Consider the following 27,672-nt stretch of genomic DNA (forward strand, 5'->3'; position numbering starts at 1 on the left):
TCAATTAATTACCTAGGGAGATGGCTGGATAGTGAAACTGACCAGTGCCTCGTGATGCTGGTCAGTTTTGCTGAGGCCAGCTCCATTAGTAAAGCACTTTGGCTCCACTGTATAGAGGCTATAAGCCTGTAAGAACAAAACTTATGAAGAAGAAACAGACATTAAATAAGAAATGAAGAGGTATATGCAAAAAAATGAGAATATGGGGGGAAATGAATAGCTGAGGTCTTCATACTAACAGTTTTCTAACCAAAAATTAAGTGGGTTACAAATATTTATAAGCAAGTTCCTAAACTGTCTCATTTGGCCACATTCCATGAAATAAAATGTTTACACCCCTGATTAGTCTAAAAAGCAAGACACAGAAGAAGTTACTTAAAAAAAAAAAAGCAACATTCTTTCCCTGCACTCCTTTAAATAGTCATGCACACATGACAGATGCACTCTGACTCGTTTAGGTATTTTCTACAGCCACGAGCATATGTACTTTCCCCCACCCTGTCTAAAAATGCTGAGGAAATGCTGTATTTCATATTCACATACAGTGAATATATTTGGGATTTTTCTGTTCCCATCTACAGTGATGAGCTACCGTGCACAGTTTATGCAAATACCCCCAAATTAATGGTGAATCGATGGTAAAATTTGATAAATATTGACATCATAAAATGTAAGACTGGAAAGGACCTGTGGGAAGGGAGACATGGGTCTGAATTTGTTGAGTAGACTAGTCTATCCAGAAAAGAAATATCAACAAGTCAAACAGAGAAGGAAACACTATCATAATCATACTAAATATCTTACATTGCTTCAATACTGACTGCAGGGGCACAAATAGAAGGGAAATGCATTTCAGTGGCTTTTAAGTCAATTTATCATGTAGTTGGCAAACTGGGCAGTAATTTGGATAACGAAGGACCCAATCTCTAATTTTATCCTTCCAATATGAATCATCACTAAGAAGTAATGAAAGTTTTATTCTCCGCTGGGAAGAAATATAGCACCTTCTCATGAATACTGGAGAAAGTAATCAAGGAGCAGCCATAAGGATACTACATCCAATTGTAGTCACTGAAAGCTGCAGGTGCTCAGCACTTTGCAAGGAGTCATGTTTGGCCATGGAATGTTTGAAAGCCAGATGTCTCAGATTACACAAACGTATTTTGTAAAAGAGGCCTGGACTATATTGGTTAAGTCTGCTAACTTTCTAGGTACCAAATAATTTTATGTCCACAGTCTGAGTTGGTGCATTATGCAGTTTATTTTTCTTTGGGAACGTTTCTCTTTTGCAAACTTTGTATCTGTTATTTTATTCAAGTGTTACACTACAAGAAACTAGTATTAAAATATTTTGGTGCTACATCTCCTCCGCAGGTAATTGTAGCTTTCATTAGTACCAAGTTTATATGAAATGGCTGCAATTTGTAACTGTCTCCAATATTATCAACATTTTCCAAAGCTTGGTATTAGGTTACCACATGTATTAAGAAACCCTGTGAACAGAATGCTAAGGCACTGTATTAAGGAACATTTGAAATACAATAGTCCATGATACTTTAAAAGTAAATAATGAAGTTTTGCAGCAACTTGTTTTAGCAGTAATGGAAGTATGGAAACATAAGGTTTGCCATAATAGCTCAGACAGGCCACACAGTTCAGTATCCTTTCCCCAGCAGTGACAAATATCTGACGCAAGCCAGAAACAGTTCACTGTACCTAATCGATTGTACAATGTAGTTTATGTGGTGGGAAAATTCCTTACTAACCCCAGGTTAGGCCTTACTAGGATAACAGAGCAATAAAAGAAATACAGATGTTAATGTATCACATAACATGCTGCTTGAAATTCTCAGCAACCTTACTGAGAAATCTCTTCATTTTTCATGTTATTAATTATCACTGACCCAAGAGTAGCCTCAGTCTGCAAAAGTAGTGGAAAAACCATGCCTCATGCAGTTAAATCATTCTTAATATAGGAGTAAATTTGGAAAGCAAGCTCAAATTCCATTTATTTCAATACCCAAGGAAGAAATTCCACAACAGAAGCACAGTAATGAGCACAATATGATTTTAAAAAATATACTCAGGAACCAAGCTGAGTGTTTAATATAGTTTACAATTCTGTAGCACAATATGTTCTCTGTTTTAGATAGCTAAGAATCCCTTACTGATTAGTCTCATCTGCTAAACTGAGACATTTGGTGTTACTTTTCTGATCTGACTTTTTATATGTCTATATGAGTGGATTTAATTGGTATGTCCTAGCAGATGAAATACATGCAGTTAGCAGCACAAACCTCAGAGAGTAAATTAAGACTGATGTAGACAATTATGCACTTGAGCTTAGAATGAAAGGTGCATTCAGAGAGCGAACCGGAATACATCTTCATTTGCATCTTGGCGTTGTCATTTTAAAGAGCAGTCAGGATGCTCTGTCTAAGAGAAGGTCTTCACGGAAAGGTAATGTTTCAGCATTTCCTTTTTTTAATTTATACCTCTGAAATTATGAAGCGTTTGAATCACTGAATCTCCCTGGGCAGGAGAGAGAAATAATATGTAAATGCTGACCTGGCCAGGGAAAAAAGCAATTCAGTTTTCATGTCTTGGTATTTTTGACTGAATTCTCTGGGGCCAATAGCCATTTGCACTTCCATGAACTCAGGGGACTCTATCAGACACACACAGGTCGGGAGGTGTAGAAAAAGGAAGCCTTTCCAACGCTGACTATCCGCCCATGGGCACATCTACACAGAGATAAAAGCCCCAAGGCATAGCCATCACTGGCCCAAGTCAGCTGACTCAGGTTCAAAGGGCTTGGGCTTGTAGGGCTAAACATTGCCATATAGATGTTTGGGTTCGGGCTGGAGCCCAAGCTCTGGGACCAACCACCCTTGCAGGATCCCAGAGCTCGGGCTCCAGCCTGAGCCTGAAAGTCTATACAGCAATTTTTCAGTCCCAGGGCCTGAGCCAGCTGACTCGGGCCAACCACGAAATTTTCATCCCTGCGTACACATAACCTATGTGTGCTTGATAGGGACTGAACTCTGTGGGCAGAAAGCTCTCTCCCATGCTCTCCTCTGGAAATCTATGGGAAATGCACCACCTAAGTAATTTGCACAATATGGATTGGAAATCCACCCCTGGAAGCATCTGAAAAGAAAGCATTGGTGGCTGCCATGGAGACACAGATGGCAAGGAAGCACCGTAGAAGCAAAAGATCTCTGTAAAGATGACTTCTGACTCTATGAATTTCCCCAGATACAGATACTGTAATAGTGACAAACTCCACAACATAAATGCTTGATAATTTAAATGCAATATATGAAGAAAAGCTAAGATCCCCAAGTTATAGTTAAATTCAATTAAACACCCCACCACACCACTCTGGACTTATTTCTGAAGGGAAACCCATCATAATAAAAACACTTTAAAAGTGACTGTAGAGATATCTTTTCATTTTGTAAGATGCTTCAGATTGTTCAGGAGAACAATACAAGAAAACCCAAAGATGTTTACTTGCAAAGAGTTTGACAGATCCAACAAGTCTTGTATATAAATGTATATAAACTTTACAAATAAATATTGGTACTGTGCATTTTTATTTTTATCTTCTGAACTTAAATAGAGGAAATCAGCAAAACATGCAATTTCTAATCATGAGCAATTAAACCTTGAAATTAATCAGCTTTGTCTTCACCCTACAGTTACAAGGAAAAGGAGGCAGCATTTTAGGACTCCATAGACCTAACTTTAGTCATCTCTGCCTTAAGAGAGCTGTAGTTTAAGTGTAATGAATTGCAACAACATAAAGACACCCTGTTAGTAGGGATTGAACCTGGGATCTTCAGCACCTGAACTATGGGACTCTACTGCAGAAACTGACAAACTCTTTAGCCAATAATTATTAGAATGATGGTCAGTGGGCAATGATGACACATTTATATTTTTACTTAAATAAACCAAACCTACCTCTCAGAGCTGATTCAGAACTGGGAGGTTATAGATATTAGCAGCCTCTTATCTTTATCCTCTCTTATTGTTTGTTACTCTTACTTGTTGTGTCTTGTCTTAAAAAATTAGATTTTAACTGTCTCAGGTTGGGATAATACTTCTCTATGTGTCTGCTCAACAGGTCCCAAGCCCTGACTGGGGGCTTTGGGTGCTATTGTAAAATAAACTGGAGTAGACATAGGTTGCAAGCTGTTCTAGTCTCCAATTACAGCCACTAGAAGTGAACATGATTCATATGAACTAAGCCAGTTTTTTTACACAAGATAATACACTTAAAGTAACAGAGGCACGCACGCTCAATTCTGTAACTACATTTCCTCTCTTCCTCGCTACTGATTACATCTTGCTTCATGGAATTAGACCTCCTGCTTCCTCAAAGTAACCGTATGAAGAAAAGAAAGACCCCAGAACTATCACATATTTGACCTGTTTATTGCAAAAACACAAACTTCCACTTTGGAAATGGTCTCTTGATCTAGAAGGCCATAGCAGTATTACACCTCGCTAATTATCAGACTTCAACACCACAATACTTTCACCCTGATGCAGGACAATCCCTTCAACTCCTACTCCTCACAAAGTTTTATGTTTAAGACTTGTTTTCTGCCTTACAAACACAGCACTTCACTCAGCATCTAGCCCTAAAGTACTGTTCTGTTAAGTACTCCTAAAACATTTTTCCCTCCTTCCTCAGGAGTAAAATTTACTGAAATCTCATCCAGTCATTTGTATCCAAAACTAAAAACTGACATGGAACTAGACAGAAATGTTATTTGCTCTCATTTACAAGGCATTCTTAATATGCTTCTTAATTCACTGCATTTTATTTTCTAGTAGCATTTCCCATAATGGAGATTACCTGGGGGTATCAACATAAAAATGTCAATGTGGACAGCTGCAGTTTAACAGCCACAATAACTGTAGCTATGAAATTTTTAAGAGATGGAATGTTTTGGTGGCAATTACAGTTATTGATATTTCTAAAATTCATTTAAGATTTTATTGTAACTTTAGCAACTTAAAGAAATGTAGTCTATGATATGACTTTGCTAAGGATAAATTGTCACAATCTTAACATTATTAAAAAATCTGAATGAATTTAACTGTGAATCATATTAAAACTTTCAATCAAAATAAATTACTCTTGATGAAAACACTGAATTAAAAATGATTTAATATTGACCTATTTTAATGGAAGAGTACAGCTTCATTCAATAAAGTAGTAAATATTTTACCGATTAATACATTTATTAATACTTTAGCACAGCCTACAAAAAAGTCTGTCTTTGGCCCTATCGACATTACTCAGATTAATCCCCTATTGAAATCCCCATACAGAAGAATTACATAACTAACATGAGGTTTTACTTTGAAAAGTGACATCATGTGATTCCATGCCTATTGTCTTACCAATTCCAGCTCTGGTCTCTCAATCTGGGATCTGAAAGTAAAACTGAGCTCTTTCTAGGCAAGGCACCCCCACCAACAATAAGGATTCTGCAATTGGAACTTGAGTTACTAATCATTTTTACCTATGCTATCTTGGACCAACATCTTCCCTAAGGACAGCTAGGCTTCACTTCTATTAGGAATGAACAGAGCAGGGGTCGGCAAACTTTCAGAAGTGTGTGCCATGTCTTTATTTATTCACTCTCATTTAAGGTTTTGCGTGCCAGTAACACATTTTAATGTTTTAAAAGGTCTTTCTATAAGTCTATAATATATAACTAAACTATTCTTGCATGTAAAGTAAATAAGATTTTTAAAATGTTTAAGAAGCTTCATTTAAAATTAAATTAAAATACAGAGAGCCCCAGACGGGTGGCCAGGACCTGGGCAGTGTGAGTGCCACTGAAAATCAGCTTGCGTGCCACCTTTGACACACGTGCCATAGGTTGCCTACCCCTGGAATAGAGGCAGTGGCTGTCAAGGTTACAGGGCTAGCTGCACCTCCTGACACCTCTGATCTCTCTCAGTGCACCACGTCAGATGACAGGCCCTCAACCTTTACCTCCTTGGATTGGAATCTCATGATTCTCTTGCTCCTGGAGTCTTAGGTTAAAGCTTCCTGTGTACTAACTACAATTTCTCAGCAAGTCCAACTGGACTCGACACCTGCAAGTTTTCCCTTCAGGAGCTGTGATCAGTGTACAACAGAGTGACCAAGCAACTTTCTTAAAGTACTGTTTAATCTTAACAGTAGGAACATAGAAAAGCAGATGAGTAAAAGGATTTAAAAAACAATAAAACAGTCTAAATAGGTGTCTATCTCACCTGATGCTTACCATCCCCCAGAAGGCCCAACTACTTCAGAACCCTGCTGCAAGGCCTGATTGTGTCATCCTGTTCCTCACATACAGTCCCTGACAACTGCTTCTCCCCCACCTCTCTAGAGAGAGCAAGGGCATGTCTATACAGAGTTAGTGCACAGCAAGCCGTGGTGTAGTTTGCAGCAGACTAGAGCACAGGGTGAACCTGGCTACCCAATACTAAAGGTTACATGGTGCGCTTTGACCTACTGCTTTTCAGCAGCTATCTAAATAATCAGGTCACATAAATTACAGATCAGCCCTATGTCCTTCATAGTGGCCAATTTAAAGAGGACATCTTTACTAAGGGCATTTTTAGCCTCACTTCCTTTGAGAACAATGGGAAATGGCCATCATTCTCAAAGAGGGAAATTCATAGTGGAATGCTCTGTAGCAGAAGAAACTTTCAATAAAGAAAAGTAATGGTAAAAATTACCATTACTCTTTAAACAAAAAAAAAGGGGGGGAGGCTTCAAAGTAGCCTATATACAAGGTTTCAATGAGTAAAGTACATTGTAAGGTTGAAACATTTGTCTTATTCCATTACCTACTACAGACCATCTAACTAGGAAAAAGAGTGGATGAGGCTTTTTTTAAACAACTAACAAAATCAGCCAAAGCACAGGACTTGTCTGGGTAGTTGAAGTCCCCCATCACCACAATCTGTTGGGAATATAACACAGTAGGGCACAGATTATCCAACAAGTTCTTGGAATGTATTGGAAACAGTTTTTTATTTCAGAAGGTGGAGAAATCTACTATAGGAGAGGCTGTTATAGATTTCATTTTGACAAATAGGGGGGAACTGGTTGAGAATTGAAAGTGGAAGGCAGCTTGGGTGAAAGTGACCATGAAATGAAAGAGTTCATGATTCTAGGGAATGGTAAAAGGGAACAAAGCACGATAAAGATAATGGATTTCAAGAAGGCAGCTTTAGCAAACTCAAGGAGTTTGTAGGTAAGATCCCATGGGAAGCAAGTGTAAGGAGAAAAACAGTTCATGAAAGTTGGCAATTTTTCTAGGAGCCATTTTTAAGGGCACAAGCAAATTATCCCACTACATAGGAAAGGTAAGACGTGCAGCAAGAGACCAGCCTGGCTTAACCAGGAGATCTTCAATGATCTGAAACTCAAGAGAGAGTGCTACAAAAAGTGGAAAGTAGGTCAAATTACAAAGGATAAATATAAACAAACAGAAGCGTGTGGGATAAAATTAGAAAGGCCAAGGCAAACAAGAAGATTAAACTAGACAGAGACAGAAAGGATAAGAAAACGTTCTACAAACACTTAGAAGCAAGAGGAAGACCAAAGACAGGGTAGGCCCGTTACCTGATGATGGGGGGGAAACAATAACAGAAAATGTGGAAATGGCAGTAGTGCTAAATGACTTTTGTTTCAGTTTTTAACAAAAATTTTAGTAGCAATTGGACATCTAACATAGTGAATGCCAGTGAAAATGAGGTGGGATATGAGGCTAAAACAGGGAAAACACACATTAAAAATTACATAGACAAGTTAGATGTCTTCAAATCACCAGTGTCTGATTAAATACATCCTAGAATACTCAAGGAGCTGACTGAGGAGATATCTGAGCCACTAGCGATTATCTTCAAAAAGTTGTGGAAGATGGGAGAGATTGCAGAGGACTGGAAAATGACAAATACAGTGCAAAAATACATAAAAATGAGAATAAGCACAACCCAGGGAATTATAGACCAGTCAGCTTAACTTCAATACTCAGAAAAACAATGGAGCAAATAACTAAGCAATCGATTTGTAAACACTTAGAAGAAAATAAGGTGATAAGTAAGTCAATGTGTATTTGTCAAGAACAAATTGTGTCCTACCAATCTAATAGCTTTCTTCGACAGCCTTGTGGATGGAGAAGTAGTAGATGTGGTATATCTTGACTTTAGTAAGGCTTTTGATACTGTCTTGCATGATCTTCTTATAAACAAACTATGGAAATACAACCTAGATGGAGCTACTATAAGGTGGGCGCATGACTGGTTGGAAAAACGTTCCCTGAAAGTAATCAGTGGTTCACAGTCAAGCTGGAAGGGCATATCAAGTGGGGTCCTGCAGAGATCGGTCTTGGGTACGGTTCTGTTCAATATTTTCACCAATGATTTAGATAATGGTATAGAGAGTACACTTATAAAGTTTGTGGACAATACCAAACTGAGAGGGGTTGAAAGTGCTTTGGAGGATAGGATTAAAATTCAAAATGATCTGGACAAACTGGAGAAATGGTCTGAAGTAAATAGGATAAAATTCAGTAAGGACAAATGCAAAGTACTCCACTTAGGAAGGAACAATCAGTCACATACATACAAAATGGGAAATGATTGCCTAGGAAGGAGTACTGCAGAAGGGATCTGGGGGTCATAGCAGATCACAAGTTAAATTGACTCAACAGAGTAACACTATTGCAATAAAAGCAAACATCATTCTGGGATGTATTAGCAGGAGCATTGTAAGCAAGACAAGATACAGGTTGATACAGCCTCAGCAGGAGTATTGTGTCTAGTTCTGGGTGCCACATTTCAGGAAAGATGTGGACAAATTGGAGAAAGTTCAGAGGAGAGCAACAAACATGACTAAAGGGCTAGAAAACACGACCAATGAAGAAAGATTGAAAGAATTGGGTTTGTTTTGTTTAGAGAAGAGAAAACTGGTGGAGGATATAATAATAGTTTTCAAGTAAATAAAAGCTTGTTACAAGAGGGAAGGAGAAAAATGGTTCCTGTTAACCTCCGAGGATAGGAAAAGAAGTAATGGGCTTAAATTGCAGCGAGGTTTAGGTTGGACATTAGGAAAAACTTCCTATCAGGGTAGTTAAGTACTGAAATAAATTGCCTAAGGAGTTTGTGGAATCTCCATCATTGGAGGTTTTTAAGAGCAGTCAGACAATCACCTGTCAGGGATGGTCTAGATCAGTGTTTCCCAAAGCGTGGTACGCATACCTCTGGTGGTACATGAAAGGGCTTCACTCCAGCTGGCAAGGGGCCAGTGGCGGGCTGAGCCAGGCCGGCGGCCGGGACCCCAGGTAGCAAGGGGCCCGCAATGGGCTGAGCAGAGCCGGCAGACAGAACCCCAAACCCATGGCGGGCTGAGCAGCTCAGCCCGCTGCCGGCCGGGGGTCCCATTCACCGGTCCCACTCAGCCTGCTGCCGGCCAGGGGTCCCATTCACTGGTCCCGCTCAGCCTGCTGCCGGCCAGGGGTCCCCGTTCACCCAGGCCGGCAGCGGGCAGCAGGGACCCCGAGTGGCAAGGGCCGGCAGCGGGCTGAGTGAGGCCGGCATCCAGGATCCCAGACCCACAGCAGGCTGAGCGGCTCAGCCCGCTGCAAGCCCAGGGTTTCGTCCACCGGTCCCGCTCAGCCTGCTGCCAGCTGGGGGTGCCGTTTACCCAGGCCAGCAGCGGACTGAGCGAGGCTGGCGGTCACGACCCCTAGTGGCAAGGGGCTGGCAGTGGCCTGAGAGGGGCCTCCTCCCAAAAATTATCTTCATCAAAGAAGGGGTATGCCAGTAAGACAAATGTCTTAAAAGGGGTACGGAAGTGTTGCAAGTTTGGGAAACACTGGTCTAGATAATATTTACTCCTGCCTTGAGAACAGGGGACTGGGCTAGATGACCTCTCAAGGTCCCTTCCAGTTTTATGATTCTATGATTAAGATTATTCAGGTCCAAAAAGGCTGATCTGACACAGGGTGCTACATTTCTTAAAGGATCAATTAATTTTAACTCAAACTAATTGAACAATTTACTTGTAAATTCTCAGAAAATTAATTCTGTATTAAAAGAGCAAGTGCTATAAGTCTGGGAAAGAGACTCTGTTCTTCTGACAGAACAAGATGGTTTAATCGTGCTTAATGTGCAAAATTCAACAACCTTACTACAGAATCACAACCAGCATTTCCGTAACAATTCTGGTGTTTATACACGAGCCAGAATAGAATCCAGTTTCCTATCTCAAACGTGTGCTGATTTAACAGAATCCAAGCACCCTCTGCTCCTCAACCCCTGACCACCGCTCTCGGGACCCCTGCCCCTAACTGCCCCCCCATCCAGGATCCCACCCCCTTATCCAAGCCCCCCGCTCCCTGTCCCAACTGCCCTTCTGACCCCTATCCACATCCCCGCCCCGACAGTGCCACCGGGACTCCCACTCCCAACCCTCCCTGTTCCACATCTCCTGACCGACCCCTCAGAACCTCTACCCCATCCAACCGCTCCCTTACCAGCAGCAGGAGCTCGCAGCTGCGACATGCAACCAGAGCCAGCTGTGCTCCCCACGCTGCCCAGCGGGAGCAGCAGGCCAGAGCGCAGCTGCGTGGGAGCGGGGGAGGGGCCGGGAACTAGGCTCCCCGGCCGGGAGCTCAGGGGCCAGGAAGGACGGTCCTGCAGGCCACAGTTTGCCCACACCTGGTCTAAAACTAACTTTTGTTTAGTGCAAATGGGAACTCTCCTACAGACATCAGAACTTCCCGTTGAAAGGCCTCCAAACACTCAACAGGCTATATAAAAATACTACTGTACAAAACTACCATTTAATTAAGAGTTAATTCCTCTTGGGCAGCAAAATTAATGGGTTATAGCAGAAGACTAGGACTCGGAACTCCTAGCTTTTATTCTCTGGTCTATCAGTGATTGTGTGCGCAAGACACTGGGCAAGTTACAATCTCCTCGTACTTGAGTATTCCTATCTGTGCAATAGGAGGAATGATACTTGTACATCTCTGTAAACCATACAAAATCCTTTACGAAGTGCTACAGAAGTAAACAGAATTATTTAGTAATACCACACAATCCCCCAAACTGCCTTATTTTTCATGTATTGATTTTTGGCCATACTGAAAAACAATGAAGTAGAAATTGTTTATTTCACAACGCAGGCTCTTTAACAGCAGGAAATCAGACACTGAGGTCCTTATAATTACAGAATATTCCCAATATCATAAAAGCCTTTTAGAAGTCTGCATGTGGATATTTTTATTGGCTCAGTCTATGTTTAATTTTACAACTCCCTCCCTTCAGCTGAATTCTTGAAAGTATATTTCAGCCACTGTGTGTGTGTGATATCACCTATAAAAGTTACTAACAAAGCCTTCTTGGACTAACCTTAGCCTTTGTTTATAGTAATCTTCATCTCCATCATCTCTGCATCTCTTTACTCTACGATTTCCTACTGTATTCTCTTCTTCTTCCTCAGAGCTTGGGAAGAAGTCTTCATCCTCCTCAGCTTCTTCCTTAAGGTTTCTCTTCCCTGAATGTTTTCTTCCTCCCGGCAAAGTCTTCAGTTCATAATCAGAATTATCATCAGCATGAAAAAATGCTGCCTCGTCCTCCTCTTCTGTATTAAAAAGTTCCTCATCAGGCATATATTCTGACTCTTCATTGTCATCCCCGTCTTCACCTCTCAGCTTCTCCTTGACCTCAGGAAGTCTCTTTTCCTTGGGAATTCCTATCTTAAATTGGATCTGAAGAGCATGGTTCTGAAGTTTCTTCATGTGCTTTCTCAGGCGCTTGTCTGTTTTTGACAGGGTTCTGGTTTTGCCCCTCTTTCCCTTTATGACTAATGTGGGAGTTGCATATTGAATGTTCTTGGCCTGTGTTTTATTCTTTGCTCCCTTCTTAAGGCCTGACCTCTTTCTTTCAGACGACAGCTTAGCTTGATCTGCCAAATACTTTTCAAAATCAGATGCTTCATTTAGCATTAACCTGCGTGGCTTCTTTTCTATCTTCTGAGGGACCTTAGTTCCAAATGGGGTCATCTGACCAGTACGAATGAGTTCCTCCCATTCTGTTTCCTGGACTGGCATGAGCATACTGCCAAGAGACGATGGACCAGGCTCTGCAAAGAGATTCAGAACATTCATTTCTTATCTGCAAATTCATTAATGTGCTCTAAGTAATATCCCACAGTTCAAACAGGTAAGTAGGTTTGTTTTAACCTTTAAATTTATTCATTTTAATAATATATAAAGCATCAATCCTGAAACTAATACTGTCCCTCATACATTGTACAGAATAAACCAAAATTGCATCCAACTAATTCAATGGTTAGAGAAAACAGCCATACAAACTAAACTGGAGGTAAAAAGATAAAAAAAAAAAAGCGTTCCAAAAAGGAAAAGAATGAAATAGAGAGGCAAAATGGTCAGATAACACTTTACATGTACAGTATATAGCACCTTTTATATCAAAGTGTTTCTCAAACTATACACACAGTGCAATCACTTCACCCACCACTGAAATCAGCCATTTCTAACATGAAGCATATCTGCAAAGATAATCAGAAATTAAGTCAATATCCACATTATCAATCTCCAAGCATTAACCCACTGTCGTCACAACACTCAGTACCACTAACACACTAACGTCCTCTCCGACATACTGACTTTCCACAAGTCAAAAGACTGAAAATCCCACACACCACCTGAATTTTGATCTTCCAACACTACAATTAATAATTTAATGGCTATTATACTCAAACTTGTAGTCCTAGCATTTCTTCACACCATACATCAGAGAAGGGACACAAAGCTGATTATACACTCAAAGTTTCTTACCTTATGAAATACGCTATCAAACATCTACTACAGATCATTGCCATCTACCTTCTGATTATGACTTAAAAAATAGCAACTACACAGAACACAAAACAAAACTGCACAAAAATTACTGAACTGTTTATACACCACACTCACTGGTCTATATGTATATGCATTCGCAACATGATGCATAACAAAAAGTTGGCAGGTACACTAAGGGACTGGTGCAGTATCTGCAACCACTTTAACTCATGTTTTAAAAACAGTGGTTATCAAGATGCTGGTATCTCTAAACTCCATTTCTTCGATTCAGTGCCCAATTCAAGTACTTGCCAGAATTTCCCAGCTACTCACACTGCATCCACAAGCTCATTTCCTCCACATTCCTCTTTATTAATGTTTCTTGATGAGACAATTAAATATCTCCACAATACAACTCTTCCTCTTCCTCAGCCTTCCCACCAGAAAGACAGAAATTACAGTTCCAATGCTGTAAGGTACTTAAGGGTACACCTGGATCAGATTGTATGACTGGGGCCCCTATCACTGAACCCGCACAGTAGTTAAGCTTGTGCTTAACTTTAAGCATGAGTAGTCCCACTAAATTCAGTGAGATTACAAATGTACCTAACTACATTTCCGTATCAGGACCAATGTTAGTAAACGCCAAATACAGAATTTAGTTAATCTGTGTAGTCGATTTTTTTTTTAAAGTCGTACCATATTCTAAAACGGTCCAATTGAACACTTACTTATCTCATTCAAGGGGAAACTAATTTAAAATTTATGCCTAATTTTCAAAAAAAAAGCTATTAATTTAAATTACTACACCTCTACCTCGATATAATGCTAACCATGGGAGCCAAAAAAATCTTACTGTGTTATAGGTGAAACCGCGTTATATCGAACTTGCTTTGATCCACTGGAGTGTGCAGCCCCCCACGGAGCACTGCTTTACCGTGTTATATCCGAATTTGTGTTATATCGGGTCACATTACATCGAGATAGAGGTGTATGTTTCTTTTGCTACACATCCTGAGTGTGATGAGCAAGTGTAAAAGTAACTTGAGTTTAATGTTCTTTGAACAGATACGATTGCTCTTTAAGATCAACTATACCCTGCTATAGCTTTATGTTAACTTTTTTATATGTTTGCATGTTATATCTAGGTATTTATAAGCTAATCACAATAGCATCAGAACACTATTTCCTTCTAAATATTTATTTACAGAAGACAAGGATTCAGTAATCACATATGTAGCTATTTCCATAAACTCATTTACCAGATTAGGTAACTGTAAGCTTTCAGAAATAAGAACACAAATTGGATGTAAAGACCGCATCAGGACTAAGCTACATTTCCTCGTACCAAATGCCCGAGTTTTAATGCACAGAGCGCAAAAGGAAGGATCTTATGGTGTATTTCTACTCATAAAAACGACGGTCAAAGCAGCACATTCTTATTCCACAGATCTATTCCAACTCAAATCTACCACTTCTACTGTCAAAAATAAGTCTTCGCTGCTTTTTACTCCTGTATGACCTGCAGATCCAACACAGATATGAGTGAGAGAGCTGGAACCTATTCAACTAATGTGTCAGAACAGTATTACAAATTTCAATGAGCTACCCCTGTGTAAACTCACTGAAGTCTAATGGGGTTGCACAGATGTCAATGGGTATGTATTTTGGCCCTCAGAATTCTGATGACTAGTGACGATGTATAAGACAGAAAGATACCAGCCTGACTAAGAACTCATGCTGGGTTTGCAGAGGGCAGTAAGAAAAAACAAACAAACAAACAAACATACAAACAAAAAAAAAACACATGATCAGTTAGATTTGATCTTGGAAACATTGAGACAATTATCAAAGTATTCCATAAGAAACTTTTGTTCTCACACTGTACAGCTCATACAACAGATTTTTTTTTGTAATTTCTAACAAGTGTTTCCTACCAAGATACGAAAACCAATTTTGTGAGTACTGATTGATGGCTGATTATAAAATGTAATTCAATCATTACACTAGCTTTATCACATTAGCTGTGAAAAATGTTAAGATTTCCAATTTATTAAGCCCAATACTCTAATGTGCATCAGTCCTCCCTACTGAACTAAGTACAGATCTACTTTCAGTCTTTAAAAATCCCCATATGGATACTCAGAGATCTGCAATTCTGCAGGTGCAGAGAATTAAGCGTTCCTAAAATCATTCTTTGAAAACAAACCACTAAAATTTATTTACTCATGTTCACTGGCAAAGATCTTGGCAATGAGCTTCAAACAACAAAATACATTACACAGAAATGACAGAAATGCAAAAAAAGATTTGCAATGGCATTTTCCCTCACCTTCATCATCCTGAAATTCAACATCATTTATTCCAACGAGAGTCTCTGCTCCACCAAGAACTGCTTGGAGACGCTTTTGTTTTGCTTTAATCTTTTTTAACTGTTGTTCCTTGAATGACAATAGTGTACAAAATTTAAAACTCTTGGTAGCAGACTTGCTTTTCTTACAAACAAGGTTCAAGCTTTATTAATATGTTAAGTAGCAGGTTAGCATTTGCTTCTGAAACAAGTTCAAATTTTGATATGATTCCAAGTGATAAAAATGCCTGCGGAAGGTGTCATCCCAGCACCTGGTAGGTAGTTCTCTACATAATCCATACACATCCACACCCCCAGTTTGGCACAGTTCATCATGACTGGGGCACAAATTTTTAACAGTGCACTAATTCAGGTGTGCATGCACAGCATATGCTTGCAAACACCAGATGGGCATGCACAAGTTAAGGTTGTGCATGCAAACAAATCTCATTTGCATCAGATACTTTCACATACACTTGCGTATGCATTTTTAAAACTTGGGTCCAGGATCCAGTGAAGAAAAGCCTCATATATAGCATATGAAATTCCACTCAGCATATATTTGAGCTCCGCTAATCCTTCACTTTCACATGTGCTAAATACAATTATAGAATTAAATACAAATCTTCTCTCCAACACATTTGTTTTGAGATGTGCTGCCACAAAGAGACTGAAAGAACTCAAAAACCAGTCAATGTTCTTCATGTATCAGCGGGTATTATTACACCAAGTCAGCTCAAGAGAAGACAACTAATTTATCTGCAAAAAAAACTAACACCACAGTGCTTGTAAAAATACAAGAGTGAGGGAATTCAAAATTATGAGTCCTGTAACAATCGTAGCTCACCACCATTTACACTTCTTTCACAATCTATTATCCACTTTTATTGTCCTCATAAGTGTTATAATGTGGCAAAGTTACGATTCCTAAGGTGACCAAAAGGGCTATGGACTGTGTTATACAGGACGTCAGACGAGATAATCACAATAGTCCCTTCTGGGTTTGGAATCTATGATTTTCCTGATTTAAAAATAAACTGATCAAATTATTAAATAAACACACAAAGCAGTACGTTTTTATTACTTATAAACTTTGTTCTTTCTAAATCTTTTCCTCTCCCCCCAGAGGCGCATGATTTGAGGATCAAGTTTTAAATTTAGTAAAACTACCCTCAGTGAGCTGTTTGTTTCCTTAAGAGTGTCATTTGCTGAAAATTCTCCAGTGCACCTGTGTGCAGTTACAAAAGATACTTACACAAGCACTGACATCCCTGCTGTCATAATATCCATATTATAAAACACTTGCCACATGTCAGCACTAAGATATTAAGGAGATAATTTCACATCTTATCTGTTTATAAGGCAACTAAAATTTCTGTCTCACTATCAAAAAAAGTTTGGTTTTCACCTACTAAGGATTTTTTTTTAACTACCCAAAAAGGCAAAGTATTATTAAAAACATTGAAATCGCACAAGTGACAACACAAATAGGGGGCAACTTGTAATTTAGGGCCTGAATCAGCAATCATAATACACATGCAACTTCACTCATTTGACTAGTCTCTTAAGATCAATAAGATGACTCATAAGTTGCTCAGGTTGTTCTATACAGTGATTTAGTCTAAGACAGCGGTTCTCAAACTGTGGGTCAGACCCCAAAGTGGGTCAGGATCCCATTTTAATGGGGTCATCGAGGCTGGCTTAGACTTGCTGGGGCCTGGGGCCAAAGCTGAAGCCCAAGGGCTTCAGCCCTAGGTGGCAGGGCTCAGGTCACAGGCCTCCAGCCTGGGGCTGAAGCTCTTGGTCTTTGGCTTTGGCCACCCAGTCTGGAGAGGTGGGGCTTTGGTTTAGCCTCCTCCCTTCCAGGGAGACAGGGCTTTGGCGGCTCAGGCTTCGGTCCCCCGTCCTGGGGTCCTGTAGTAATTTTTGTTGTCAGAAAGGGGTTATGGTGCAATAAAGTTTGAGAACCTCTGGTCTAAGCCTTCAGCAGTTTTAGAAATGGCTAATAAAGGACACCTCATTCAAGTTAGCTATTAACCTGCAACTGGCTGTTCATTAATTCATGTTCAGATAACACGGACACAAGTGTGGTGAAAAAGTCACATAACATTGGTAACACTCTGAAACACCACCATGAGGCCCTGTAGGAATTTAATTACAATCATTTATCCAAACAAGCTCTAGAACTATTATTTTAGAGACTGATCCAAAGCCCAAGTCAATGGAACAACTCCCATTGACTTCAGAGAGATTTGATTAAGTTTTTATAACCTCTGGTAAAGAAAACCAAAAACTGTTAAAATGGTGAAGGAACTGCAAGTTTAGACTCTGACCCTTTATCAGGATGCTCAAGTGTGAAGCCTGACACAGGATCAGCGCCTTAAGCAATCCAAAGTTAATTTTTTCCAGTCACCTTGTTATACTTTTGCCTTTTTACAGAGTCTAGTTTTCTGTTTATATCTTTGCTGTTGACAGCTTGAGGAGTAAGTTGCTCTATAATTGTATTGATCTGTTTCAGAGATGTCGTACAGGACCTGAAAAATAAAAAGATGTTCATTTAGTACTCAGCTGTAATAATGAGAAGAGTGGACACATGACATTGTCAACTCAGATAGTTTAAACCTAAAAATTATAGCCAAGATTTTAACAAACAGAAGGCTAAAGTTGGATTTCTAAATAAGTATGCTGATTTTCTTGGCCTTTGAATTTTACAAAAGGCTGGTTTTTAAACAATTCTGTTCAACTACAAACAACCTATTGCAGTATTTGGAACTCAATAAATTACAACTCTGCTAATGAACGACTACCAGGATGTAGAGCCCTGCAGTGAGACTGGGATCCCACGGGTCCTGCAGGACCTGCTGCCATAATAGCAGGAGTGGGATTAAAGAATAGTTCCGCACGGGGTTCTACCAGGAAGTGAAACTGGCCAACCTACTTTTATTATCCAAGGTAGAGAAGCGCAAGAAATAAGTCTAAGTGGTGAAAGAGTTGGGGTTTTTTTTTAATCTGTTTTAATAATCTATAGTAAGAAATTACATTGGTATGGGCATTTATTTTAAATCTTATTTTAACCTTAGTGTCCCTTTAATTTAACAGATAAAATTATTTTTGTATTGTGCTGTAAAATAATTTTAAGAAGGTACAGTACTACTGAACGTTTCATGCCTAGGCCATTATATTTATTCAAATTCTTATGTATAACCTGCCACTGCTTCATGTAAAAGCCCAGACGGATAGTAACCAAAAAGTGTCACCATTTAATGACTGTTGCATGATCTATCAAAATTGGGGGGGGGGGGGAGGATGTGCCTCATCAATAGAAAAGACAGCACAAAGCCTACTGTACTGAGTTTTACCTCTTATCTGTAGCAAATAACATTTTTTTGAATATAAGATACTGAGTTCTTCTGTTCTCCATTGTGTACAACAACAATACATGATGTAACTGATACCTTTGGACCAACTGCAGAATGTGATAATACATTACCATTTAAATTAACAATCAGAAATGCCACGGAAAGCAAACAAATAATGGTGGAGAGACTGGACTTTTAAATATATGTTAAAGAAGCAAGCTTCTCTCTCTATCTATCCCTATTTTCACACTTGTAACTTGCTGTATGATGAGTCTGCCAGCTAGCTCATTTATATAACAATGCAAGACTGAGTGATATTTTTAGATGCTGATATTAGGCCAAACAGAAATCAAACCATCAGAGGCTGATGCAACAAATAGAGGTCTCTTTGGAATGTAATCAGAAATTACATGAACAAATGTGCAAACAGATGAAGAACGAGTCTCACATTGTCCAAGCCCTACTGGCTAAATAGCAAGGGGCCAGAAGAGTTTCTTTGAAGACATACACAGAGTGGATAAATTCACATTTACTCTTGCAAAGTGGTCTCTGTTGAATGAAACGAGTTACAATCTGTTTTTAAAGGAGAATCATAATCTGCTGTTGCCATCCACAGCACATGTGGCATATGCATTGTGAAAAGCCATGCTTTTTCCATCACATTTTCTGCTATTACTTAGGTTTGGGGTGGAACGTACTAGTGCAAACATCTTCATGGATGTCTACTCCAACTAAATGTGCCCTCCTCTGTCCACCCTTATGTGGGGGTCCTGTATCAGCCTCTGTCACCTTTGCAAGTTCTAATGGTAGAATAAATACATCATTCTAATGCACAGCTTTGCATCTCAAAAGCGCTATGTAAATATGAAATAGTCAAAACCTCTGTGACTGTGAGATGAACATCTGTAAATGAGGATAATGGCTAAGCACAGTGTAGTCTTTCCTATTCTCAGAACCAACACATCTTCAACCACATCTCCCTTTCCCTTCAACTCCAAAGTCATCAAGAAAGCAGTTAAAAATCATTGCTTTGAATTTGTCTCCTCCAAACCCATCCCCGCTCCCTTCTTATTTATTATTTTGGAGAAGTTATATGTTATACAGTTATATGTGTTACGTTATTCAGCAGTCAGACAACATGATCACAATGATCCCTTTTGACCTTGCAACGTATTACTCTAATTTAGATTTTACCCTCCACTGCCCCACTGAGTTATCACCTATTCCTCACCAAGTCTCAGGGCTTTTACTCCATCCTCACTATCACTGACTTCTCTGCTCTTTTTAAATACTTTAGATCATGTCTTCCCTTCTCATCACGTTGCCCTTCTATTGATTTTGCAACTGTCCCTTCCCCAAGTTCTCTTCCTACTTTTTCGGCCACTCCGTCAGGGTCTTTTTACAAATCTTCCTGCTTCCCTCTCCGATTTCTGGAGTCCCACAGTACTATAACCTTGGCCACTTCCGCTTCTCCTTCTACACCTTTTTCTTTGTGTGATTTCATCTGATCAAATAGCTTCAACTACTTTAGCTCTGACATCAATGTTGACAACTCAAACATATGCCTCTTACTCCTGACTTGTCTGAAGCCATCCAGTCACTCACTTCATCCTCTTTCTTTGACATCTCCTCCTGGATATCACTTTTGACTTAAAAACTTAAATGGTCACAACTGAACTTGGCCTTTTTTCCAAAACTCTCTCCACTCCCTCTCTTCTGTTACTGTTGAACAAAGGGTGGATTTGATTTAAATCAATAGTCAGGAAGACTCGATTTAATCATGGTTTTCTACATAAAAGTGCATTCTTGTTGGCTGTTATAATCTTAATACAATTTCTTCACAACTCAGAGATAGATGAAGGTTTCCCTTTTAAAAGGTACACATTATACATTTTTAAACAGTGATTTATTTTGAAAAACTTTTCAGATTAGTTTTACAGCTATATCAGAAAATGAATGATTGTTTAGTTATTTCATTTACCAAAGGTTAATTGAAGCAGATATTTATGAAGTCATTGGGAGGTGAACTATCTCCAATTCAACAGGTTAATCATTAATATTTGGAGGATTTTCTTGCCATGCTGTATTAGGAGGAGAACATCACTAGACAGACATTTCTGTTGTTTTATTTAACTAAAACAACAATGTTAAGTGTTCTGGATTTTTTCTTCAACAGCAAACATATAATATTTTAACAAAACAAACATATGTCCCTGGCTTCTCACATTTATCTCCAGACCTCTTCTCCTTGTCCACATCTATTCCACCACCAACAATCTTCTATTCATTGAACTTTTTGAAACTTTGCATTTTTAGAGGGAGGTAAGGGATTGACTCTGTGTACACAAATTTGCAGAGGGACAATAGAGTTGAGGTCTGTTATTTCTCACCTCTATTATTTATGTATTTATTTTAAAACATTTTTGCTGTTAACAAGCACTTAACTGCTGGAGACACAAATCCACAGTTTGAGAACTGCAAAACTAAGTATCTCTGATGGTATCTTCTAAACTAGGGGTGGGAAAACTTTCTGGGCCGAGGGCCACATCTGGGTGGGGAAATTGTATGCAGGGCTGGGGCGCAAGAGGGAGTGTGGGGTGTGGGAGGGGATGGGTATGCAGGAAGGGGCTCAGGGCAAGGGATTGGGGCAGAGGAGGGGTGTGGGGTGTATGAGGGGGCTCAGGGAAGGAGGTTGGAGTGCAGGAGTGGTGCGGACTGCAGGAGGGGGATCAGGGAAGGGGGTTGAGGTGCAGGGTGCAGCAGGGGGCTCAGGGCAGGGGGTTGGGGTGCACAAGGGGTGCGGGGTGTGGTAGGGGGCTCAGGGTAGGGAGCTGGAGTGCAAGAGCAGTGCATGGTGCAGGCAAGGGGCTTAGGGCAGGGAGTTGGGGGGCAGGGTGCTGGAGGGGTTCGGGCTCCGGGGTGGCAGTGGCGTGCACTGGGGCCAAGGCAGGCTCCCTGCACACCTGCCCTATCCCCGCGCCGCTCCAGGAAGAGCTGCAGCCCCTGGGAGAGGGGGAGCGAAGGGCTCTGTGTGCACTGCCCTTGCTGCACCTCCAGGTATCTCCCCCAAAGCTCCCATTGGCTGCAGTTCCCTGTTCCCGGGCAATAGGAGCTGTGGGGGGCGGTGTCTGGAGGCAAGGGCTCGGGGGCCGCAGGGACGTTGGGCCGGCCGCTGTTGAGAGTGGTGCAAGGCCCGCGGGGCCACGGGGTGGGGGACAGCAATCCTGTAGGCTGGATCCAAAGCCCTGAGGGGCCGGATCCGGCCCACAGGCCACAGTTTGCCCACTCCTGTTCTAGACTGAGAACTGAGTCCCACTGGGTAGATAGAAAGATTAACCTAATCTATACAGAAGCCCCTGGAACCTGATAAGATTTGATCCCTAACCCATGAACTATTGGAACTCATCTACAAAACTTTTCTTAAACATTGCATGAATATATTGTCTTATACTACAGAATTAGAATTTATAATCCCTATTACATTATAGCTCAAAGATATTTCATCATGGATCTTAATTAAACCTATCTTTAGCTAGTTTTTCGCCTCAAAAAGCATTTTATTTAAATTGAATTTTTTTGATCAAAAAAATTGGATTTTTTAAAAAAAATCATTGATTTTTATTCACCCTGGTTGAACACACCATCACACACACTATAACTAAGGCCTGTAACCAGCATATCATCTTTGACTCTTTCCTATACACAGTCCCATATATCTACTAGGCCAGGGGTAGGCAACCTATGGCACACGTGCCAAAGGAGGCACACGAGTTGATTTTCAGTGGCACTCACACTGCCCGGGTCCTGGACACTGGTCCGGTGGGCTCTGCATTTTAATTTAATTTTAAATGAAGCTTCTTAAACATTTTAAAAACTTTATTTACTTTATATACAACAATAGTTTTGCTATATATATAGACTTATAGAAAGAGACCTTCTACAAAACATTAAAATGTATTACTGGCATGCAAAACCTTACATTAGAGTGAATAAATGAAGACTTGGCACACCACTTCTGAAAGGTTGCCGACCCCTGCACGCCATCTCAGGAAATATCTAAATTTCAAATAGGCCATCTCCAAATCTTGCTGCTGCTTCCTTTGTAACGTCTCTTAAATTCCCCTTTTTTCTCTGTCTACACAACTAGATCTCTCCTAGAGGCCCCGGTCACCTCCCACCTTGTTTACAAGAACCTCATCCTATCTGACCTCCCTGATATCTGCATCACCCTCTTCTAGTCCATGCAAAAATGCAGCTACTAAGATTATCCTTGGGTTCTGTCATTCTGATCCTGTTATCTCACTATTTGAATCTTTCATTCACTCCCCTCCACTACCACACCAAGTTTAACATTTATTTTTTGACTTTCCAGGACCCTGACCAACTCTCTCTCTCTCTGCTTACATGCATCTCTTCTTTCATTGTCCCTGACCCTTCCAGTCTGTCAGTGATACCAGACTTCATGTCCCATTTGCTTACTTTCTCCACAACCATCACCACACTGTCTTGCAAGCTTCTTAATACATGTAAAACACTCTTTGTTAACTAGTCTGAAAAGACTACTCATCCTCCCTCATTTAAATCCCTCTTAAAGACCATTTCTTCTGTGACATGCACATGCAACAAAGAAAAATGAGACCCAAACTGAATGAGACATCAGTGTGATGCAACTGCAAAAAGGCTAATATTCTGGGGTGCTACTGGAGATGGTTACAGGAGAGGGTTACTGTCCTGCTCTATTCAGCATTAGTCAGGCCTCAGCTAGAGTAGTACTGTGTTCAGTTTTGGGCACCACTACACTTTAAGAAACATGGACATACTGGAGAGAGTCTTGAGAAGAGCAATAAAAATGATAAAAGGTTTAAAAAACCTGACCTATCAGGAATGGGTAAAAAAAGTGGGCATGTTTAGTCTTAAGAAAAGAAGACTGAGGGGGGGACTTGATACAGTCTTCAAATATGTTAAGGACTGTTATAAAGACAATGATCAGTGGTTCTCCAGGTCCACTGAAGGTAAAACACGAAGCAATAGGCTTAATCTGCAGCAAGGAAGATTATGGTTAGATATTGGGAAAAACTTTTTAACTATGAGGAAAGTTAAGCACTGGAATAGGCTTCCAAGGGAGGTTGTGGAATCCCCATCACTGGAGTTTTTAAGAACAGATTAAGCAAACACCTCTCCGGGGTGGTGTTGGTATACTTGGTCCTGCCACAGCACAGGGGGCTGGACCAGATGACCTAAAGAATTCCTTCCAGCCCTACATTTCTATGAAAAGTTCATTCCTCACGCTGTGCACCAGCCTTGAAAGAGTAAATGCATTATCTTATTGATTTTGCCCCACTCTTCCTGTGTCAACCCCCTTGTACCCACTACCACCTTTTGCTCCACCACTGAAAGATTAGGGCCTAATTTCAGACAACTCTTATGCATCCTCTTAACTTCACGTATGAATAGATTCACTGAAGTCAAAAGGATTAGTCGGGTGCATAAAGTTTTCTAAGCTTTTTGAGAGCTGTCTTATACGTACTGTGACACACTGTAAAGAAATAACGCAAAAACAGAGAAACTAAAGAATGAAGAGGTAAAATGAGATGTTCAAGATCACACAGTAAGTCAATGGTTGAGTTGGACACTGTGAACCAGAGCTAGGATTAAAGTGCAGGAGTTCATGCCTCTTAGGGTATGTCTACACTGACATGCATCCGACAAAGTGTGTATTCACCCATGAAAGCTCATGCTCCAATACATCTGTTAGTCTATAAGGTGCCACAGGACTCTTTGCTGCTTCTACACTACAGATCTTACGGCAGCACAGCTGTACCATTGTAGCCGCATGGCTGTAAGGTCTCCTGGGTAGCGCTCTACACTGACGGGAAAGATCTCTTCTGCATAATTAAACCATCCCCAAAGACTGGCAGTAGCTACACTGGCAGGAGAATATCTCCTGCCAACACAGCGCTGTCCACTACAGCACTTTTGTTGATGAAACTTATGTTGGTCAGGGTTTGTTTTTTTCCTCACACCTCTAACTGACAAAAGTTTGACCAACAAAAGTGCTAATGTATACAAAGCTTTAGTCTCATTCCTCTAGACCAGTGGTTCTCAAAGCTGGTCCGCTGCTTGTTCAGGGAAAGCCCCTGCAGGGCCAGGCCGGTTTGTTTACCTACCGTATCCGCAGGTCTGGCCGCTCTAAGCCAATGGGGGCTGCGGGAAGAGCGGCCAGCATATCCCTCGGCCCACGTCGCTTCCTGCAGCCCCCACTGGCTGGGAGCTGCGAACAGCTGAACCTGCGGATGCGGCAGGTAAACAAACTGGCCCGGCTGCCAGGGGCTTTCCCTGAACAAGCGGCGTACCGGCTTTGAGAACCACAGCTCTAGACCTTACTGATTATATACTTTAGCTTTTGGTTTTTACAGGGCGGATTTCCTGAATATTGTTACAAGAGCTTGTGACAAGATGCTTTGTTTTGTGATCCACCAGTTATGGGATCATACAGACCATATGAAGCACATAACATAGTGTTGTTTTTTACAGGGTCACTTCTCCAAGCATAACTCCACTTAGATTTACACCTTGCAATACACTGCATGGGACAATTGTACACTGGCTGCTCAGAAGAGGGATAAGATACTTGGTGGGAGGCGGCATGGGCTAGTGGACAAGACACCAGATTCAAAATCAGGAAACCGGGGTTCTATTCCCTTATTCTGCCACTGATTAGATAGACGACCTCAGGTAAATCATTTAACATATATCTGTATGTGCTTCGCGTTCTCCACCTGTATAATGGAAATAAGGATTCAACTAATCAACTGTTTTGATATCTTATGGGGAAGTGAGCGATACATAATCATTTCCATCTCTTACTTCTATGATTCAACAAACTTTTATTACTGGATACCACGTGTTTAAAAGTAGTAACCTTACCTTAAATCGTCCAGCATCGACTGGTATTCTGCCTCTGCATTGGCTAATTTTGACGCCTTGTTGGCGTCACTGATTGCATTGTCTACCTGCTGGAGGACTCCTTGCTCCAGCACATCCTGGTCGTACACGTCAACCCCCAGACCTTTCAGCTCAGCAATCTGGGCACTGGGCGCCACGGGCTGGATCTGCTGCCTGTCAATGTGTAACAGCGGCTGTCCCGTCCGGGGCGGCTCCCGCGAAGGAATCCTGGAGGAGCCGCAGGGGCCATCCTCGGAGGCCGCAGCTCCAGGGCTGCCCTCCAGGTTGCTGTCACACGGGCCCGTCCCCGCTTCCTCAGCGCTGCTCGGACCCGGACCGCTGGCAGCGGCCCCAGGGCCCCGCTCGTGGGACCCGCCCAGCGGGTGGGCTGTCTCCGTGGGCATCCCCGGCTCGAGCCCGGCCCCGCGGTGCGATGGGCCCAGGCGGGCGGGCCGGAGCCGAGCGGGAGCCGAGCTCTCGCAGGCAGGGCGCCAGGGCAGGGCAGGCTGGGGAGCCGCGCGCCGAGCCCGGGGAATCCGCCCCCGTCAGCTCCGCCGGCCCCGGGCGCCGAGACTCTCCCACCTCAGCGCGAGGAACTCGCCGCGACCGGGCTGCCACACTGCGCATGTGGCGCATGCGTAGAAACAACCGTTCCTCTGCACGCACCCGGCGCACAGAGAATGCGCAGGGCGCCACTAACTTCTCCTCCTCCCTCTCTCTCGCCTGAGCAGGAGACAAGAGCGCATGCGCTGCCTACCCTTGGCTGTCTTGGAGACAGGGGTAGGGCTGCGCATGCGCTGCCTTCCCTTGGCTCCCCTGGAGACAGGGGAAGGGCTGCGCATGCGCTTTCCCCTCGCTCACTGTAAGTCCGTAGTAGGATGATGTGCTGCGTGCCATGTTTTCGCTTTGGGCGTTTGGTCCTTCGTCCTGTGCCACGGGTACCCCAGCATGGAGAGCTGGGAGAAAGGTGGATTTTCCGTCCCAGGGAAAATGTTGAGATTTTCAACTAAAATTAATGGGGGTCGGAACGAAAGAGCCAAAATTAAAAAAACAAACAAAAAGTATGATATGAAATTCCCCTCCAAAAATGAGTAGCAGGGCAGTGGAAATGTTTTCTTTCCATTTCAATCCTTTAAAACAGCTTTACATATAAACATCTTTTAGATAAACACTTTGAATGGCTCCTTTTTGGGCCTCCCAGAGTGGTCCACGTGTTTTGTATGTTGCTGCCGCTCGAGAGGACACCTGCTGACTGTACAAACAGAGCATGCTGCAGGAGGGGAGGAAATTGTAGACCAAGAAACCTAGGGTAAAAGCCTGCTCTTGCAAAAAGTGCCACAGGGTCTTTGTTGGCCACTTGGAGCAGTGACAGAATTGCTTCTAAGGGTTATTTGAGACAGAGGCACCATGCATGGAAGTCAGCAGTTTGGGTCTACACTAGAAAGTTAGATCAGCTTACCTACATCTATCAGCACTATGAAAAAACTGTTATGCCCTGTGCAGTGTAATTAAACTGAGCTCCACCCTGGTGTAGACACTACATGGCCAACAGAAGGATTCTTCCATCGACCTAGCTACTGCCTCTTAGGGAGGTGGATTTACTACAGCGACAGCAGACCCCCTTCCATCACTGTAGAAAGTGTGGATGCTACAGTGGCGCAGCTGCTGCTGTGCCACTGTAGCATTCCTAGTATAGAGGTACCCTCAGTGTATCTATTTCAGAAAGATAAAGGGTTGAGGAGGACTTCATAATAGCCTAGGACTTGGCAAATCTGTTTCAGCTCCCACCTCTGCTACAGACTCCCTGTGTGACCTAGGGCAAATCCCTTAGTCTGACTGTGCCCCTATTCCCCACCTGTACAATGGAATAATAGTGCTGACCTACTGCAGGGATGTTGTGAGGATAAATAAAGTAAGGATTGGGAGTTTCTCAGATACTACAGTGATGAGGCCATCTTAGATAGATGGTTTTGAACCTTTGACTCTAGAGAGTTTGTGTATTTCAAGCCAGCTTAGACTGTAGAGTTGTTCCCTTGTAGAACAGATTTTTCTCTGCCATGCTGGACGTGGTTTTGTAGAGGAAAACGTGCGTGTTTTGAGACTAGCTGCAGATTTTAAAAAA

At 41.6% G+C, this 27,672-nt stretch overlaps 1 protein-coding gene across 3 annotated transcripts in view; it reads right to left on the bottom strand.

The window, feature by feature from the left end:
- The window catches only part of ERCC6 (ERCC excision repair 6, chromatin remodeling factor), an 80,173-nt gene extending 54,046 nt beyond the window's left edge, over window positions 1-26,127 (bottom strand). Inside the window, exons 1-4 of one of the 3 annotated variants that reach the window (XM_050959973.1) lie at window positions 25,533-26,125; window positions 17,660-17,780; window positions 15,229-15,337; window positions 11,443-12,175 (exon numbers count right to left, since the gene is read on the bottom strand). In XM_050959973.1, the coding sequence (XP_050815930.1) occupies window positions 11,443-12,175; window positions 15,229-15,337; window positions 17,660-17,780; window positions 25,533-25,954 (1,385 nt within the window). In that variant the 5' untranslated portion in view covers window positions 25,955-26,125. Of the gene's footprint in view, window positions 1-11,442; window positions 12,176-15,228; window positions 15,338-17,659; window positions 17,781-25,532 lie in introns of all 3 variants that reach the window. The other 2 variants (XM_050959972.1, XM_050959974.1) reach the window with 2 other exon arrangements.
- Window positions 26,128-27,672: the final 1,545 nt, after the last annotated feature.

This window comes from Gopherus flavomarginatus, chromosome 6 (genome assembly GCF_025201925.1).
Source record: "Gopherus flavomarginatus isolate rGopFla2 chromosome 6, rGopFla2.mat.asm, whole genome shotgun sequence".
Lineage (NCBI taxonomy): Eukaryota > Metazoa > Chordata > Testudines > Testudinidae > Gopherus > Gopherus flavomarginatus.